This window comes from Periplaneta americana, chromosome 16 (assembly GCF_040183065.1).
Source record: "Periplaneta americana isolate PAMFEO1 chromosome 16, P.americana_PAMFEO1_priV1, whole genome shotgun sequence".
NCBI lineage: Eukaryota > Metazoa > Arthropoda > Insecta > Blattodea > Blattidae > Periplaneta > Periplaneta americana.
The window spans coordinates 109,930,259-109,949,883 of NC_091132.1; the positions used below are offsets into that span (position 1 = coordinate 109,930,259).

Below are 19,625 nucleotides of genomic sequence, written 5' to 3' on the forward strand. Positions count from 1 at the left end.
TATCAGCTGTCTACTACTGAATGTTTTAAAATTTAAGTAGTTTTATAAGGAATATCAGTGGAACAACGATGTATGTTACTCAGTGGAACAATGCTGTATGTTTTCTATTGATGAACACTTACTAATAAGATCTTATAAACATTAAAAGCAAAGAAAAGGCACAAACAAACATAATGCATATAACACTTTAAGTTCTGTAGCATGTAAATACCGTAATTACTTGTGGCAGCACACACTTCTTAATCCAAATGAAATTTTACAAACTTAAAAACGAATATAATTTGCAGTTTTATAAAATTAAGATGTTTCAAACAGAACACACTTCTTTTTTCCATTTTCACAAACTGATCACATCACATTGAGGACAATAACTTATAGAATTTCCTGTACTCTTGCTTCAGATACTGACACATGTTCTTCAGGTCTTCCTTCTTTTCCTTTGTTATTGGAAGTAGTCCATTGTAAAGAGTGAGAAGAGTTAAGGTAGGACGAACTCTACAGACTCATTGGCTGTTCCTTTTCTCAGAATGAAGCCAATTTTCGAGAATCTGCATCACTTTTTCTCTTTTTCCGTCTTGCTGGTTCTGACATGGCAATGTATTTTACCAAAGCTATTGACTGTTCATTATAAGTAAGTCTGTAATAGTCCTTATATAATGCAACTTTTATTTCCAGTGTCATAATATAACATCCTTCTTTTCTGAATTTTTCTGGGCCACAAACCCTAGGCTGAGAATAAAATAATATGGTATTCTATTAAAATTCCAAATAATTAACTTTAAAGTAACTATTAATAAAATAGGGTTAGGTCATTTCTATGTAGCCTACATACTGCTGTTCCATTGTAGGAGTATTAAAGTTATGATGCAGCCTTCATAGTACGTTTAGTATCAGTCATAATATTTGAAAAGAACTTAAAAATAGCACATAAATTTATAGGAATATGAATACATAAATAGTGATCAGGCGACCGGAAATTTTGTGTACTGCAGTAGGAATAACACTATACAGCGTTGTTCCACTCACCTTATTTGGAAAGGTTTTTCCAGGCACCTCTTTGCCTTTTACGACTCTTGTATGGCTTCCCAGAGTCCCATAGCTTCTTCCGTTTCATATCATTGCACTCAGACATGTTAATTTTGCGTTTTCTCGACATATTGAGACGTTTTAGATCGCTTGGTGAAACATGCATACTGCCTGCGTCCACCATCTTGTTTGCTATACATCATTGTGCCACTGAAGTGGTTCAAATGTCTATTATTGCCACTTGGGGATGGATATTCGACATTCCAGTGTGTTTTCCATGTGTAGGGTGTGCTATACAGCGTTGTTCAGGGGCATACTTCAATTTATAAGCAGTGAAACTAGCCCAATCTGAACCCTTCCTTTTCATATTTATTAGTGTTGTATACTAAATTTAAAATATTTTTACAGATTGGTCTTTAAAAATAATGTATTCCTAAATGTTATATAAATAGTAGAATCTTGATTTAACGTTTTCCCACATTTAACATTAATAATTCATTATCCCATTTAGTGTAAACCCATATGTAAGGCAAAATGTTCTTCATCCTCAGAAAAATGTTAAATTGGGGAAAACTGTAATTATTGTAACTGCTTGTTGAGCAAGAAAGGAGTTACGCTGGTTAGCAGCACTCTGATCACTGTGAGAAAACAAGTACTGCAATCTGCGTTGAATGTTTTTTTCTAATGGCTGGTACTTGACTGTTTGTCATTAAAGTCAGTGATTGCAAAATGTCTTGATTTGAAATATAATGTAATTTTGCAAACCACTTTTACTTATTTGCACAGAAATAAGATGTTGGAAAGTTCATGTGAAATGGTGCTGACAACATTGTAAACTTGAATGAACAGTGGTTATTGGCAGTGGTGATACACCAGAACTAGCTATATCAACACTATGACTGAGGCCTTGACAGCATTATAATAATGTTGACAGTTTTATTGTAATCCTGTTATTTGCTGTCGTTTTATTTACTGTTGTATATCATATTTATTGGAATGGTCGTTTACTTGGGATGTGTAGTATACTTACTTATCTGGGCTAATCACCGGACAAATGTGCACAGATAACTGCAAACTTGGATAATACTGCAGAACAAACCTCTTTATATATATAAAGTAATGTGAAGAATAGTAGAATGGAGAAAAATTCTCTCTGGCACTGGGATTCGAACCCAGCAACTTCTTATAGGAGTTTTGTTTTTCTATTTTCAGCACTATCAAATCAAATCATTGTTAATTATTAATGGAGTCAACATCTCAACTCCATTATAAAGGAACTCTAGAGTCTAGACTGAAAGAAACGAAACCCTTCTCTTAATACGGGGTGCTACTCGTCAGATGTCGTTGGTGCATCGGGTTATTGGGATGTGCGCAGTGGAAGACTTTACAGAATAAACAATGTGAATTTATGGTAACAAATATAATTAACAAATAATAAATTACAAGTACATGAATGAGTTGATGGAATAAAACATGAATATGTGAAGTTAAATAAAGAGAAATAATATACTAAACTAATCTCAAACACAACAATAAATAAAGTCCAGAACCTTCCATACGTTGATCATTAACGGCCAATATACTTTCAAAGTCACAATTCAATCTAATTAGCAAGTTCCAAAATATTAAGTTCATGACCTACAAAAATATTCCACGCTGGAACATTCACACAGCATCTCAACCAACATATAAAACTTAACATCAATGTCCAGCGATTTCCATAAACTCTTACTCAATGCCCAATTAGATTTTAAAAGTTATAACTAAAGTCTAACTAGTAGACTCAACATATTGACTCGATAACTTACAGAAAATAATTCAAAGTGAAACAGTCACACACACATACTCAATGTGCACATAATTAGCTAAAGCTTGACTTTTAATTACAATCTGCATATACTATAAATTTCTGTACTATCACACAATGAACATGATACCCGAGAGAGAAGGAGAGAGAAAGAAATATATAAAAAACTACGATGCCTCCGAATTCACGTACCCATTTAAATAACAAACTGGAATTCAATATACTCAGAGTTATAAGTCGAATCATATAGAAAGTAATAATCAGTTTAGAATACAATGTACTAGAACAATCAAGAAAGCAATTTGACTGCTGTATTGTTACATACTTTATTACGATATAACAAATACCTTTCATTAACCACAATTCACCAGGCTATCTTAGGACTTCAATATGATGAATCTATACAATATCTGCGTATCCTAATACGCACGCAAAATCAAACCGCGAAAACCACTTCGCCTAATCTGTAACATTACTATGTACCAATACGACATAACTCGTGACGACTACAAAGCTTCGCGCAATCTCCCACACATGAACCAAGACATAATCCCTAGTGAATCCTCTCCATATACAATTCACCAAATATATGTAACAAAGTACCAAAATAAGTTCGTAATTTTGACTTAACTACTCAGTGATGAATCCAATACAGTCCACACCTGTGGAGTAACGGTCAGCGCATCTGGCCGCGAAACCAGTGGCCTGGGTTCGATTCCCGGTCGGGGCAAGTTACCTAGTTGAGGTTTTTTCCGGGGTTTTCCCTCAACCCAATATGAGCAAATGCTGGGTAACTTTCGGTGCTGGACCCCGGACTCATTTCACCGGCATTATCATCTTCATATCATTCAGACGCTAAATAACCTAGATGTTGATACAGCGTCGTAAAATAACCAAATAAAAAAAATCCAATACAACCTTGCACATCGTGACTGACTTCCTGAGTAAAGTTAACTGATCAGCAAGTTCTCGAAACAACCTTCCACGTCGAGACTGAGCTCCTTCGACATATTCTCCAAACAACCGTCCGCGTCAGCCTTGAGTTCCTGAGTAAAGTCCGTTCCTAATAAACGTAAAAACGAAGACTCGGTTCTCTCTCCCTCAATTGTTTCAAACCCTAGCCGGCCAATAGGAATTTAGATATCAAAATTGAAGGGAAAAAGATGGCGCTGTCCGCATTATGCTAGCAATGCGAACCCTGTTGGTGATGTAGCAGACAAGATGATCCGCTGATACATCAAGCACGGCTCAAGACAGATAATGACGGATTTATTATTTAATTGGTCCAATTTATTTCATTTGAGTACCTAGTGTACCTAAACGTATTAATTATAATTCTGCTGTATCGACTGCTAGCTGGTTTAATGTCAGCGGCAACTCTAGGGAAAAAGCAGAATCTCACGCTCAAGCTGGTTTGAAATCAGTCATGCTACATCAAGTGTACCAACTTATAATTCCCTATACACTGGTGCTCCCATGTGGCTTATCTTTCTGCTAGCCACTCTATTCTCCGTGCCAGTAACTGCAGTGATTGTTTTTTCGTCTGTCGTATGCCAAAAGTCTGGTTCACACACATCCACACACAACTACTTTTCATTTTCAAATTATTCTTCAGTGCAGGAAATGAAGCTGATGGCATCAGATGAGTTTCTTTCAATTAATTCTTGCTTTTGTTTTAAAGTCAACAGCACTTTCATCCGCTTCTCAGCCATGACTGTTGCAGTTTAGTTCATTGAATCATGTAACAGAACGTGCTGCTTCGATGTCCTGTGAGGCCAGGTGCAGAATCAGATGTGGTGCAGTTCTTCGCGATACGACACTCATCTCATGATAGCTAAACACTGTCTGCTCACGACAGCTAATCTGCTGGTTGCGTGGATTTGGAAAATTCTCTAGCTAAGAAATGGCGTCATGGTGCATTTTCATTATTTTGGAAGAAGAAAAGCAGAATTTTGCATTTCATCGTGGATTAAAAACTACACTAATACATGTAACATGCTTTTGAACATAAAATTACTTATTTTGACAGCATTTGGGCATATTTCGCATTTATCAATCAATCTTCTTAATGTATCCAGCTGTTTGCTGACAACATGAAGTCCACTATAGTCCACTGTAGTCTATTCAGTTGTTTTTCATGAGAAATGAGGAGTATTTTGATCGATGTTCATTATAGATGCCTGTTGCTAGTAGCCAGAGTTGGGGTGTAGTCAATATATACTGCAGGGCTGTGTCTTCTGCAACTGGTACTGATGATTTTAATTTACTTCTTTTGTGGTTTATGGATGGACAGTATAGAAGAATGTGTTCCAGATCTTCTTCATGACAAGTAGGATTATCAGAAATGTGAAATCGGTGTAGGTACAATTGAGTGACAATGTGACCTGTTCTGGCTCTTGTTAAAAATGTTTGAACATGTGTGGGCAAGTTTTTGTACATTTCCAGGTCATTTGGTTTCTTTTGTACAGACTGTAAAATTTTTCCTTTGTCAGAAGAGAGCCAATAATTGGCTCTCTTCTGACAAAGGAAAAATTTTTACAATTATTGTTGATCCATAGTTTGTAAAATGAGACTTTACTGAAGCAAAAGCACTGGATAGAGATATCACTTGAAGAGGTCTTGATTGCAAATATGTTGCCTGTTTCGCAATATTATCGATTTTCTCGTTTCCAGGTATACCACAATGACTAGGTATCCACTGAAATGTTATTTCCTTTTGGAGTTCATTTAGTTTACTTAGTTGTTTCTGAATTGGAATAATTCTATGTGCATATAGGTTTGGTACATATTTAATTATATTAAATATAGCCCCCTTGGAGTCTGTAAGTATGCAAATAGATTTTTGAGAAATTTGAGTAACACACTGAAGATCAGCATCAATAGCTAGCAATTCAGTGTCAAGACTGGAGGAGGATGAACATGGTATGAAATAACTTTCTTGATATTTTGGAATATAATACCCTGCTCCTGATGTCCCAGTATTAACACTAATGTTGGTGACCAAGTAACAAGTGTTCGGGCAAACAGTAATTGTTTCCTCTGTTTCTTATGGTCGTCAGTTGAGAAATATGCATACATTTAAATCTTACAAACATTTTTTTCTCTGTTTTACGGAGGAGGGACCCGAAGGCTTACACTGCAACCTGAAGTATATTGTGCTTACTACTCATATTCTGTGAATGATTGAGTAGCCAAATGGCCATGCTCTTGTACAGGTACAACATGCTGCACTGTGAACTTACAAACATGTTATAATCAGATTTGTTTTATGAAAGAAAGTAGAAAGAGGTGGTTTCTTATGGACGAACTATTTTCATACCAAGACCACTTTGAGACTTGTGCACTCGAATTAAAGCTTGGGTCACATGTGTTCAGAATTTCGTGACAAAAGTACATTTCCAGGTTATTTGGTTTCTTTTGTACAGACTGTAAAATTTTTCCTTTGTCAGAAGAGAGCCAATTGTTGATCCATAGGTTTGTCAAATGAGACTTTACTGAAGCAAAAGCACTCGATAGAGGCCTTGGTTGCAAATATGTTGCCTGTTTTGCAGTAGTGTTGTATTGACTACACCCCACCTCTGGCTACTAGCAACAGGCATCTATAACAAACACCGATCACAATACCCCTCATTTCTCGTGAAAAACAACAACTGAATATATTACAGTGGACTATAGTGGACTTTATGTTGTCAGCAAACAGCTGGATACATTAAGAAGATTGATTCGTGACAAAAGTAAAATAAAATAAACTTGATTGTTGTATAGATAACATGCAAACTGGGTAATCGAGAGTTTGCTGTACTTGGGTGATATGTCAACAAGTCTAAAGAATTGGGTAAATTATTTTAATTTCAACTGCTATTTATTGTATAGAATTGGGCTAAATCAAGTGATAGACGTAAATCATTGTGGCTTGAAGTTTTGGTGATGGAATGAACATATTTCTATATAAACAAATGAAATATGGTACTAATTTTTTTATTTATTTTGTTGCCTAGTTCTGTAAGTGACTGAATTATAATAATAGCAATTTATGTTTACTTTAAAATTACACGCATTTACTTAAAACAATGTGCTTTTTTTCAGGTTATTCTTGCTAATCCAGCAAAGAAAGAAGCACGACCTCTTCTGAAGCTGGCAGAGTCCTTTTATGTTCACACAGCACCTTTAAGAATAGGACTTGTGTTTGCTGTAAATTCAGATCAATCTGTTAGTGGCAAAATGGATGCTGGAGTTGCCATGCTTAATGCATTTAACTATGTTTCTGATGTAAAAGATGCATATCATGGACTTGCCTTTATCACTGATGTAAGTTTCCGTTGAGAAAACAAAACTGCTTTAACTTTAATTCACAAGGAATTTAAATTATCTCGAGCTAGATTTTAATTGAAGGAGTTTCTTATTTAACATTATTGGTAGAATTCACTTTTTCCTCGTGAAAAAAATCGTGTGTTTGTATGTTTATACTTTTCAGAATCTCTGATAATAAGTGGTTTCTAGCATACTCAATTGTCTATCTTACCATTTACCTTTCTGACTCAATACACACAACACTTTCTCGTAAACTACTGGACGGATTTTGTTTATATTTGTGGATCAGTTTATTCCAACAAGAAGCACTTATGCTTGAACTGCATTAAGACTGTGATAGTGCCAATAAACTGCATGTTCCCAATAATGTTAAAAATTACTATATAGTTCACATTATACAACTTTCCCTTGTCCAGATATGTCATTGTTCTGATTGTAAATGTGAATGGTTTTTAATGCAGGTGTATGCTACAATAAAAGAAGATCGAGACGTTACTGTTGAAGATGTGATGTCATTGCTTAACGTCAAATATCGATCAGCAGATGTGGAAGAGATATTTGGCGAGGATTCTGAGTACGATACTGGTCGCAGATTGGCTCGTGATTTTGTTGAACGCTCTGGGTTCAGGAAAATGCCTCAGGTATGATTGTGTAATGTTAAATGTTCAGAAAATTATTTTGTGTTGGAAAATGTTGGTTATTTCAAGTGAGTTTTTGAAATGAGACTAGGGGACTATTTGCACTGCTCTTTGGTCTGATATATTTATAATATTCGATAGAATTTTGTTCATTATTTCTCCGCACTTCTTTTTCTCCTGTAATTTAGCTAAAAATACTTTCCTAAAGGAAAAGTAGAACATGTATAATAAATTTCACATGCTAAGTAATAATGTGAGATATTCACTACGTTGTTGTCTCAACATTCATTATTCTGGTCATCCTCGTCCTCTCTCTTCTCTTCCTCCTGCCTTTTTGTCTCTTCTTCTTCCTCCTCCCTTTTACTTTCTTCATTTTCCTATATCTACTTCTCCACTTTGGAATTTTTCTTCGTTGTTGTCACCATCCCATTAAGAACACAAGGATTATGTGTACATTTTTAGTTTTAAAGCTGTCACAATGAAGAACTGGCTTCTAACAGCTCCATACCATCTATTTTTGAACACCCTTCTACTTCTAGGCCAACCAATAGAAACTGGATACGTAATTTGTCTTTCCAGCTAAGTGGAGACATCATTGTCACATAGGTCCTTGGCTCAGTTGTCATCATATTGTAAACATTTCCGCGCATACCAGTAATTAACACAAAGGTCTGCCTCGAGAATGAGAAGAGGAGGAATGTCACTAGCTGCAACGCCATGCTCTGGCCCTGTACCTTCCACGTGCTTCACTAGAAACGTCAGTCGTGTCTGTGGTTCAAGCACTAGTGTGCTTGTCTGGTTCGATTTCCACCCAGTCGTGATGAAATTTGTAGTGGACAAAGACTCTCTTTTCTGTCTATCATTCCATCAACTCTCCACCTTTCTCTCATTTCATCTTTAATCTGCATATTAAAAAAAAGGGGCTGAAGCAGGATGGCCCACCTGTCAGCCAATGATGACAAGAAGAGCTGGGGCTTCAGGTTTATTAGGCTACGTGTCCATGAAACAGGATCTGGCTCTATCAGGGGCTGAGGCAGGATGGCCTATCTGTTAGCATCGGAATCACGAATGTCACTCAGGCCACCTGTCGGACTAGGACAATCGTCACATCACATGTAGGGCACACAATGGGCCAAAGTGTTTCTGAGTGTACTGGTCAAGCCCTTGTAAAGCTAAGCCAATCAAGCATTAGAAATGTTAGAAGTCGCTTCTTTCATTGTAGTAACAATAAATTTATTCATTCCATTCATTCATTCTTGTATTTATGAATATCATCAGATGTATTTCAGTAACTAAAAGTAATAAGTAACACACCTTTAACATGACTGATTAGCAGATATGAACATATTATTATAAAGAATTTTACTGTTGTATACCTTAATACTGTATGTTAATGGCTTCTTTTAAAACACTGTTATGTTGCATTAACCACAAAATATTAGTCTCTACAGCAGGGTAGTCGTTTATGGCTGACGGAAAAATGTACATCATATGGAGGGAGAAAGGAACTGGTCACCCTACCCCATTATATGCTGGCCTGGTTGCCTCATAAGTGGTGCCTTCTTGGTATCACTTGTGAGGTTCAGACCTGTCTTCCGACAGTTGACTAAACAACATCATCATCATCATAATCTTTTTCTACTTCTTCTTCATCATCATCATGAATTGAACCCTCCAGTTTGTTCCACTCACAAAGAATCAAAATTGTCTTGGTCAGCCCACATCTCTCTTTCCATTATATTTGTAGGCCATAGCTTCTTGTAGTACTTTTGTTGTGCTCTTTTAGTTTAAGTTACCAAGTTCTAGTTCGTTTCGTATTATGTGGTTACTGACTTCGTCCGTTCTATTATATCTAGCTACATATCATAGACATTTCTTTTCGGTATATTCTGTTTTTCCCTTTTGTGCTTTTTCACATACATATGTGAAGACTCGAGTGGACGTTGTTTTATAGAATTTTAATGTGTATTGTCTAGATTTCTTTTCAAGGATATGTTTTGATAGTTTCACACATATATATCCTGAAATTTATGTAGTTTATTTTTTAGGTCACCATCATTATTATATGAGATGTCAACTCAAGATATATAAAAATGGCTAACTTGGTCTGTAATTCTGATTTATTACTATTTTAGATCTTATTGGGAGTTCACCCATGAAAGCTTACTTTGGATATTTCTAAGTTTCACGAGGCAGTGTTGATAAGTACTTGGCCTAACATGGGAAAAGTTACTGTATCTCAAAACAATTTTTTGTTTAATCAAAAATCATCTTTTAACAATATGTATATACAATGCACTTAGCACGGTGGTCATAAAGCAATTCTGAGCCTCTTAAAAAGAATGATTCTTTGTCTTAGTCTGTAGACCACTCTTCCTCATCCTTTTTATGTATGATTGCCTGCTGTGCTAACTCTGGCAGATGTGTGGGTTGGTCAGAGTTAACATCATCAATTTTATTTCTTGCATAGCAGTCAAGGACTTGTGAACAGGTGCATTGTCTTACAGGAGAAGCACAACTTTGGAAATTTTACTGTGATGTTTTCCACAAATGCTTGATTAATAATGAAGAATAATATGCTCCTGTAACAGCTTCACCTTGTTCCTAGTAGTCTGTCAGGATATTTTCTGCCAATTTTTTTAATGTGAAATTTCTTTGAACAGGAAGAACCAGAGTGTTCCATTATTTTGAATATTCTTTGGTTTCTGGATTAAACCAGGTTTCGTCCATAGTTGCAATACAGAGAATCCTCTTCAAAATGGCAGCAAAGTGACTTGAAAATTGTTACTCTGTGTTATTTTTGATCAGTGTTCAGGCATTTAGGGATCCATTTAGCAAATAATTTTCTCATACACAAGTCATAATGTATGATGTGAATACACGTTTATAGAACATTCTGAAAATCTCTTATATATCTTATGAGCCAAATTCGTCAATTCTGAAAAGTCATATTATGCACAGTATCAATATTTTCTGAAGTGGTCACAGCAGTGTGTTCATCTTTGATCTCCATTCTTCCTCTTAAATTCCGCAATCCAATTTCTTATGGTGGCGATGAAGAACAGTGACCCCTCAATGTATCCACCATACCCATACTATTTAAATTTTCTTGCTGGATAACCCTTTCAAAAATACGTATTTTAGCCAACCATGACTCAATCTTAACAGAAATTAATTTTTTTATCTCACTTAATTTCTTAAAAAATTCGCTGTATAGGATTGGCTAAACCTTCTTAATATATGAGGAATAACTATTTGTCAAACAACGTACCCTATTGCATAGTAACTGCTTTCACTTTTTTTTTTATAATGAAGATCAAGGTTAGCTATATATTAACATCTTGGTATTTCTGTGCTGTACTATACAATAGTTGTAAGTAGTCTTCTAATTTTGCAGTAGTACAATGGACAACTGCTGAGCCTAATCTTGCTCCTTAGTGTGCAGTGTGTATAGGGTTGTCAGCTCTCCCGTATTTTCTGGGATTTCCGTATTTTCCCATATTTTTCTTCTCTTCGAGCATTTTTCTCCCTTATTTTTGCATTGTAAAAATGTTTATTCTAAACATTTGATTTTGTCGTAAATGATGACGGTTTTTATGAAGAATTTCGTTGTTTAAGAGATACATTGGAATGTGCACTCTTTTCGGAAGGTAATGCTTGCCAGAAATGGATTTTAGTGGCCACTTGTTTAAAATCAAACACTATTAATATTATAATTTTGGAAAAAAACTTGCCAGTTTTGTTTTATGCATAAAAAGTAGTAATGCTCATACAAAGAGGATGTTTTATCTCATGAACAATAATTGGACAGATGTTCTGAACAGGAGTACAACACATCTAATGAAATCAGAGCTGCAAACTGCAATTGACTTCAACTATTACGCAAGACAAGATCTGACTAAAAAATTTCTTAATTTAATCCTAGCTGTCGAAGTGTAGAATAAAGTTGCTTTTAAGTAACCGAACTGAATACTTTGCCAATTTACTATGTGAAATTTTGTCGATTTCTTAATCTATCATATTTTATTTAAAAAAAAATTGGCAACCCTAGGTATATATCATCCATGGGGAGCATCAACTGAATAGACTTATCAATAACTTTTGTCTGATTTTCGCTTATTATTCTGATTTATATGTCAAATGAACTATATTTTTATAATGTCTGTCTTATAGTATAGACTATTATGAAAACAAGTGACCAAAACTACTGGCCTTGCTCTACAAATGGTTCTCAATATGAGCACACATGCTTTACGAGATAGTATTGTATTATGTTATGTTTGTAATAATTATTGTTTGTATTATATTTTGTTATTAGGCATTATTGAATGGTATCCCAATCTCGGAGAAACATTTAAATGGTGAAGACTTTGAAGAAGCTGTGTTGTCAGAGATAATGAATCAGACGCCAGTTTTTCAGAAGGCAGTGTACAAAGGCGATTTCACAGATGGAGATAATGCATTAGACTACATAATGAATCAGCCTAATGTCATGCCCAGGTATGATGCATAATTACCTACATTTGAGCAACTCACAAATTGTATTGACTTCTGGAGTCAGAATTGTGAAAGAAGAGTCCGATAATTTTTGTTTTTTGATCTTAGGCTTATGGTAGAAAGTTTGTGGTGCTGGGGGGAGTAAGTTACAATTTTTTTCTGCTTTCAACTACAGATGCTATTGAGGGCGATAAAATGTTAGCTATTATAAAGCAGATATGGAATGAAGGTTGGGTCCAGCTCACATGGCCTAGAAAAATATCTGTAAATTGTATTCGGATGCAAGAAAGTTAATGGGCTGGAGTGTCCACCAAGCTAACCATATCATAATAACACATACCTACGTTCACACACATGAAGCGCTCCCCCCCCCACACACACACACACACACACACGCACGCACACGCACACACAGACAGAAGAAACCTAGACTTAGGGTTAATGTGATGTAGTTTAACGATTTTGTTTTATGATCAGTTATATTGCTGACGCTGATATATTTCTGAATAAACTACAATGACTCAGTGTTACAGCACTGGGCTTATAAGCCAGCGGACCCAGGTTCAAATCCTAACATGTGAATTACTAACATGTGGGCAAGCCCGTGGTCAGGTAACACAGGTGATTTTTCTGGGTGCTCCAGTTCTCTATGGCATCCCAACAAATTTACATCATCATCATCTCATCTCGTGTTGAGGTTTTTTCCGTGGTTTTCCCTCAACCCAATATGAGCAAATGCTGGGTAACTTTCGGTGCTGGACCCCGGACTCATTTCACTGGCATTATTACTTTCATCTCATTCAGACGCTAAATAACCTATGATGTTGATACAGCGTCGTAAAATAACCTACTAAAATTAAAAAAAAAAATATATATATATATATATATATATATATATATATATATATATATATATATTCAAGGAGTACAAGAAAGGCATATAATTGACTGTGGGTGTATTATGTTGTCTAAGTAATACGATGTTGCCAGTTCTCATGAATGATTGTCAAGTCAGTTCTGAATGCTCTTTGCTAAGGATAAGATAAGACAAAGCAGCAAGATCAGTGCATGCACCTGCTCTACTCCTGGTGTCAAGGAAACTGATGATGTTAGATCATAGATGCCAACTATTACGGATTTCCACCTACTATTATAGCATTATGGTCAAAAAGAAAATTATTATGGAACAGTAAAAATATCCCGGAAAAAAATATATATTCATTATATCGATCACTAAGAAGTGATATCTCTTACTTACAAACATGGTCATTTAGTTGTCGGTTTTGAGAATAATTAATTTTTAAAACATTTTTTTATTCATCTGCAAATTTACAATTACGAGGTATCACTTTTTAGCCATCTGTGTGTGTGCGTGCTTGCGTGCGTGTGTGTGTGCCTGAAAAAGATTTGTTTTTGTATTCATATAGAGGTCATAACTAAAAATTAACGAAATGTATAAAGAAATTTCAAATTGAGACTGAATTTCTTAAGCATGCAGAAGTTGTAGATATTTTACACACACAAAAAAGTTTCATCTCTTGAATATTTTATTCAGAGTTTCCAAAATTTGGTTAATGAAGATGAATATGACAGACTTGAGAATTTGCAGCTTATCAATGCTATACTCTTCCTGAATGCATTATAAACGGATCTAGGATGGATGCAAATAGGGTCAAAATTGTGGATTTCAGAAATGAATTGTGTTTGCAGCACTAAGTGTTCCTATGGCAAGAATCTTCAGTGTTGTGAGGAAAAAATCAAATATTAAACAAAATCAATACTGGAATCACTTATGATCCAAAAGATCGAGATGACACCACAAGAAGTATGCTTCAAGAAGAAATTTACAGAACACCAGCTGTTAGATGCCAAACATGTCATCATCAAAGCTTTTTTTTTTTTTTTTTTTTTTTGGCAGAAGTAACAGGTTACGTGTAATTATATATGGCTGCAAAAGGGTATCTGTCGGATACAGGGGGGAGAGCCATTAATCCTTCCCATTGAAGGCTTTAAGGAACCAACCTGGACAAATACCCAATGTCCCATCCCTACCTTCCCGTGGTGCAGCTGTTAGTAAGCATAATTTTACGAGCTGAACTAAAGGGAGGGGCTACTCATCCATTAGCACTGGTCAGCTTGATGAGTTAATGACTGAATTTGGTATAATTTTCCTTTATCCAATACCTGATTCCCTCTTTACCCTTTCCTATCCAGTCCTCTGACTGAACTCTTACTTTCTTCGATCCCGACGGCATTAGAGCATTTGAGGCCTAGGGGTTCATTTCCCTTTCCTTCCTCCTCTTTCTACTTTTCTGTTCCTAGTGCTGACCTGCTATGGCACTAAAATCGTCTTCCAGTGGCTTAAGGAGGGAAAGCTGGTGATCAACAAGATCTCCCAGCTAGTCCAATGGACCCGTCGACCAACAGCAGGTGTGGTCCTCCAGACATTCTGGGAGTTGTATGTGAATGAAGTAGCCACCAAAACGTTAAAATATGGTGTTCACTTAAATCGGCTACAACTTGCCATTTAACCGCTTCAATATCCAATACAATGGCCAACACCTTCCTAGGACTTATGAATCCAAATATCTTGGAGTTACTTTCGATAGTAAGTTAACATGGAGCAACCATTTGAAATACATTTCTGAAAAAGCTCGTAAAAGATTCTCCCTTCTAAAAAGACTAGCAGGAAAGAAATGGGGATGCTCTAGGAATACTTTGAACACTACATACAAAATGTTTATACAGCTAGTGCTGACATACTGCGGAGAAATTTTAATTACTTCACCTTTCATAAACGACATAGAATATGTTCAAAACCAAGCTCTCAGACTCATTACTGGTGGAATAAAAACAACTCCAATAGATTCTATGAGATTCCTCACTAATATTAACAGTATCAAAATGACAATAGAAGAAAAAGCACTGATTCAATATGAAAAATTTATCAGATTACCAGGACACAATTGGCATTCATACAGCCCTCTTTGTAGATTGAAAACTCAAAAAAGTTTCATATCCATTGTTCAAGAATTAAAACAGAAAATCAATATCCCGAATTTAAAAGAAAACTTACAAATTAAACCAAACCCTTTAACTCTATTAAATATAGAATATAATCTAAATTTAACAGAAGAAATACTAAATCAGAAGTAAACACTGAAATACTGAAACAATTGTCTTTAGAGACAATTAATATTAGGTACCCTCCACAAAACTGGCTTCATTTATACACCGACGGATCCTTGATTTCCAGAGAACAAGGTGCCGGTGCAGGTGTTACGTGCTGTCTCTTCTCACTTTGTAGATCACTTGGATATGGAACAACAAGTTTTGATGGTGAAATCATTGCAATAAGTGAACGTCTCAGGAATCTTCTATACCACATCAATAAATTTAAGAATGCAGTTATATTGTCAGACTCCAAAGCAGCTATTCTATCAATCGTCTCTAAACACACACCTTCATCTCAAACAGCAGAAATAACTAAAATGCTCTCTCAATTAATATCACTCAATAAAAGAATAGTATTCCAATGGATACCATCCCATTGTGGAATCCTGAGAAATGAGAATGCAGATGCTTTAGCAAAGAAGGGCAGCACTGCTACTTACAGACCTGTTACTAAATCTATGTATTACTCTGTGAAGAGATTTATTAAATCTACATACTTAGACTTCAAGAAACAAAATTTTATAACACAATCCCAAGGGAAAAAATGGAACTCTCTGCATCAAAATCCACAGTTAATTCCCGATTTACCACGAAAATCGTCTGTAGCTGCATTTAGATTGGCAACAGGCCATGATTGTTTGGCTAAACACCTGCATAGAATTGGAATATATCAGTCCCCTAACTGCCCATTGTGCAACTCAAATGAAGAAATGGATTCGGAACACCTCAAAATCTGTGCTTCATTGGCTGGTCATGATAATATCTTTGAAAAATATTGGAGTGCAAAAGGTCAAATGACTTTGTTGTCAAATGCCTGGCATTAGAAAACAACAACAACAACATATATGGGTCATTTGGAGAATTTGTATAACAATGACGTCCATCAATTCATACCCTCCCTATTATTTCATTTATAATGATAGAGTTTTAAATTCCTAACAGTGAGTAGTTTCAATACTAATGTAGTAAACTTCACAAGAATTATTTCCTTCATGTGAAATATTTCACGAGAATAAAATAAAATTCTCATAATAACAGCTAAAATGCCGTGTCCATACTAGTTAAGTTTTTAAAATGGAGCATGATTATGTCCAGATAAAGGTTTGTTTAATGATGTAATTGAGAAAAAAATTAAAGAACATTTTATATTATCAAAACGTCTTCACTTATGTCTGAGTTTATATTTCTTAACTAAGATTGCATAATTACTCTAGTCCTGTGAATCAGTCACGTCTGTTACACCATTCTGTTGCTATGGATACAAAGTTGAAAAAGAAATACCACAGACATCAGCACAAGGCAGGATGATGCACGAAGCGTCATCTTGATTGTACTGTTTTGTTCACCCATTTTGAATTGGCGTGTTTGTGTGTCATACTCTTGCTTTATGTTTTAGTCTAAGCTTGCATTTTTACTCTGTCAGATCTGTTTGTGTTGTGTTTTCCACAAATAACAACATATAAAGTCAAGATCAAGAGGACATAATAGTACAAGTGTGCAGTAATTAAATTGGTATTTTGAAGATTTTTTTAAGCAAACAAATTTTAGGTTAGCATATGGTTTTGTTTGTTTTGACATGTCTGTTACCTGTCAGATCTGTTACTCCATGTCATGTCTGTTACATCATATAAAATAGTGCCTTAATTTTTTCTAATCATCTATCATTAAAGAAACTAAGGCTCAAATATCTTCGCCTTAAGGGCAATCTACTAAGATAATTGTTACTGAAAGAATGCTTTTCTATTAGTTACTGAAGAAGTTATTATCTTTATATTAGGTAACAGATCTGATATTAAGGTATTTAAAATATTTGTTCATTTTTGATCTGAAGTTAGTTCTGTTACTATTCTAAGACCAATGCACTGTTTAAAGAATATATGATATAGAAAATAAAGGACTTCTATTTCTATAAAAGATTCACTGTCTTGTCTTGTAACACACCTGACATTTAACCGTACCATCAAAGATTCATTGATACTTGTAGAGAATGCTGTAAAGCAAGGTGAGTGTACAGTGGCTGATTACTATGGCAGAGACATTGCACTATATTAATACATGCAGAATATGCACTACATAGTACTTTAATTTTGACGTTCTCAAGCGTCCATTTGTTATACAAATTTTGCAAATGACCCATATAGATAATATACTTTACATCTGATGCCAGAAAGGGTGGGCATGCGCACTATACCTATGTTTTATAATAAAGATAGAGTTATTTATTGTAAGTGAGGATTTTTTTAAACATGACACATACTATCACTGCCTTCAGAATGTTATTTATTTTATGTATCTTACAGGTTGAATGACCGTGTTTTGAATCAGGATAAAAGTCAGTACTTAGATATGTCAGGATCAGCTCTTTCAGAAGAGATTCCGCTCACCTTGAAATCATTCTCTAATCTATCTCCACGTGACAAGACAGCCACTGTCATCAGTCGAGGTGTGCAGTACTTCATGAAGAAGCAGCAGTCTGAGTCAACACCACATATTGTTACACATTGGATTGTGACAGACCTGGGAACTGCAGAGGGAAGGCAGTTGTTGACACATGCGTTGGATCAGATGGTATGACGATCATTAATTACAGTCTTATCTTTTTCTTCTGTCTCCTCATTTTGCTTCTTCTCATTTTACTCATTCACTTTCTTTTCTTCTTTTTATTCTCAATTTTTATATTTTTCTTTTCTCTTTTTACTCCCCTCACACTCTTCCTTTCCATTTTCTTTCTTTTCATCCTCCTTTTTTTCAGCTTTCTCTATTTCACGAAATAGGCAACTCTACATGTTCCAACTTCATTCTTCAGTTTATATTTCCTGAATAACCAAGAAATGGATTCGGAACATCTCAAAATCTGTGCTTCAGTGGCTGGTCATGATAATATCTTTGAAAAATATTGGAGTGCAAGAGGTCAAATGAATTTATTGTCAAACGCCTGGCATTAGAAAACAACAACAACATATTTCATGAATTCTTCCTGATTCTTTAGACATGTATTACATATAACTGTTTAATACTCAACTTTATATTTACATAAGTCAGTTACATCAGCTGCTTGTCTATGCGGATGACGTGAATATATTAGGAGAAAATCCACAAACGATTAGGGAAAACACGGAAATTTTACTTGAAGCAAGTAAAGAGATAGGTTTGGAAGTAAATCCCGAAAAGACAAAGTATATGATTATGTCTCGTGACGAGTATATTGTACGAAATGGAAATATAAAAATTGGAAATTTATCCTTTCAAGAGGTGGAAAAATTCAAATACCTGGGAGCAACAGTAAAAAATATAAATGATACTCGGGAGGAAATTAAACACAGAATAAATATGGGAAATGCATGTTATTATTCTGTTGAGAAGCTTTTATCATCCAGTCTGCTGTCAAAAAATCTGAAAGTTGGAATTTATAAAACAGTTATATTACCAGTTGTTCTTTATGGTTGTGAAACTTGGACTCTCACTTGAGAGAGGAACATAGTTTAAGGGTGTTTGAGAATAAGGTGCTTAGGAAAATATTTGGGGCTAAGAGGGATGAAGTTACAGGAGAATGGAGAAAGTTACACAACACAGAACTGCACGCATTGTATTCTTCACCTGACATAATTGGGAACATTAAATCCCGACGTTTGAGATGGGCAGGGCATGTAGCACGTATGAGCGAATCCAGAAATGCATATAGAGTGTTATTTGGGAGGCCGGAGGGAAAAAGACCTTTGGGGAGGCCGAGACTGGATAGGGACCAATGGCAGGCTTATGTGAGAGCGGCAATGAACCTCCGAGTTCCTTAAAAGCCAGTAAGTAAGTTTTATCCCTTCTGTTCATGACCAGTCATTTAGTCTGTGATAGAGTATGCAGTTTGGTCTTTCCACTAGTGACAGGCAAATCTCCTAATGCTCTCGCTCATTCTCACAGACTATGATAGTCACAGTTTCGAGAATGACGTTATAAGATTGACAACAAATGAGACTCGGGAAGTCTCACTTGATAAGTGGACAGGAGATGTGATGTCATCCAATTCAGCAAATATCAACCACTTAATACATACACTGGATAATTGCATATATTTACTTGTTATATATGGTATTTTAATTTATGTTGCTTTGTTGTTAGTGGTTTTCATAGATCTCGACTGAAATAGTAGTCATTCAATATAAATGCAATGGTATTTG

The 19,625-nt window shown here is 35.4% G+C and overlaps 1 protein-coding gene across 3 annotated transcripts in view; it reads left to right on the forward strand.

Annotated features, from left to right (window-relative positions):
• Positions 1 to 19,625, forward strand: part of Uggt (UDP-glucose-glycoprotein glucosyltransferase) — a 90,520-nt gene that overhangs the window by 30,139 nt on the left and 40,756 nt on the right. For all 3 annotated transcript variants that reach the window (XM_069812734.1, XM_069812732.1, XM_069812733.1), the window contains exons 9-12: positions 6,920 to 7,141; positions 7,606 to 7,785; positions 12,101 to 12,282; positions 17,754 to 18,021. In XM_069812734.1, the coding sequence (XP_069668835.1) occupies positions 6,920 to 7,141; positions 7,606 to 7,785; positions 12,101 to 12,282; positions 17,754 to 18,021 (852 nt within the window). The remainder of the gene's footprint in view (positions 1 to 6,919; positions 7,142 to 7,605; positions 7,786 to 12,100; positions 12,283 to 17,753; positions 18,022 to 19,625) is intronic.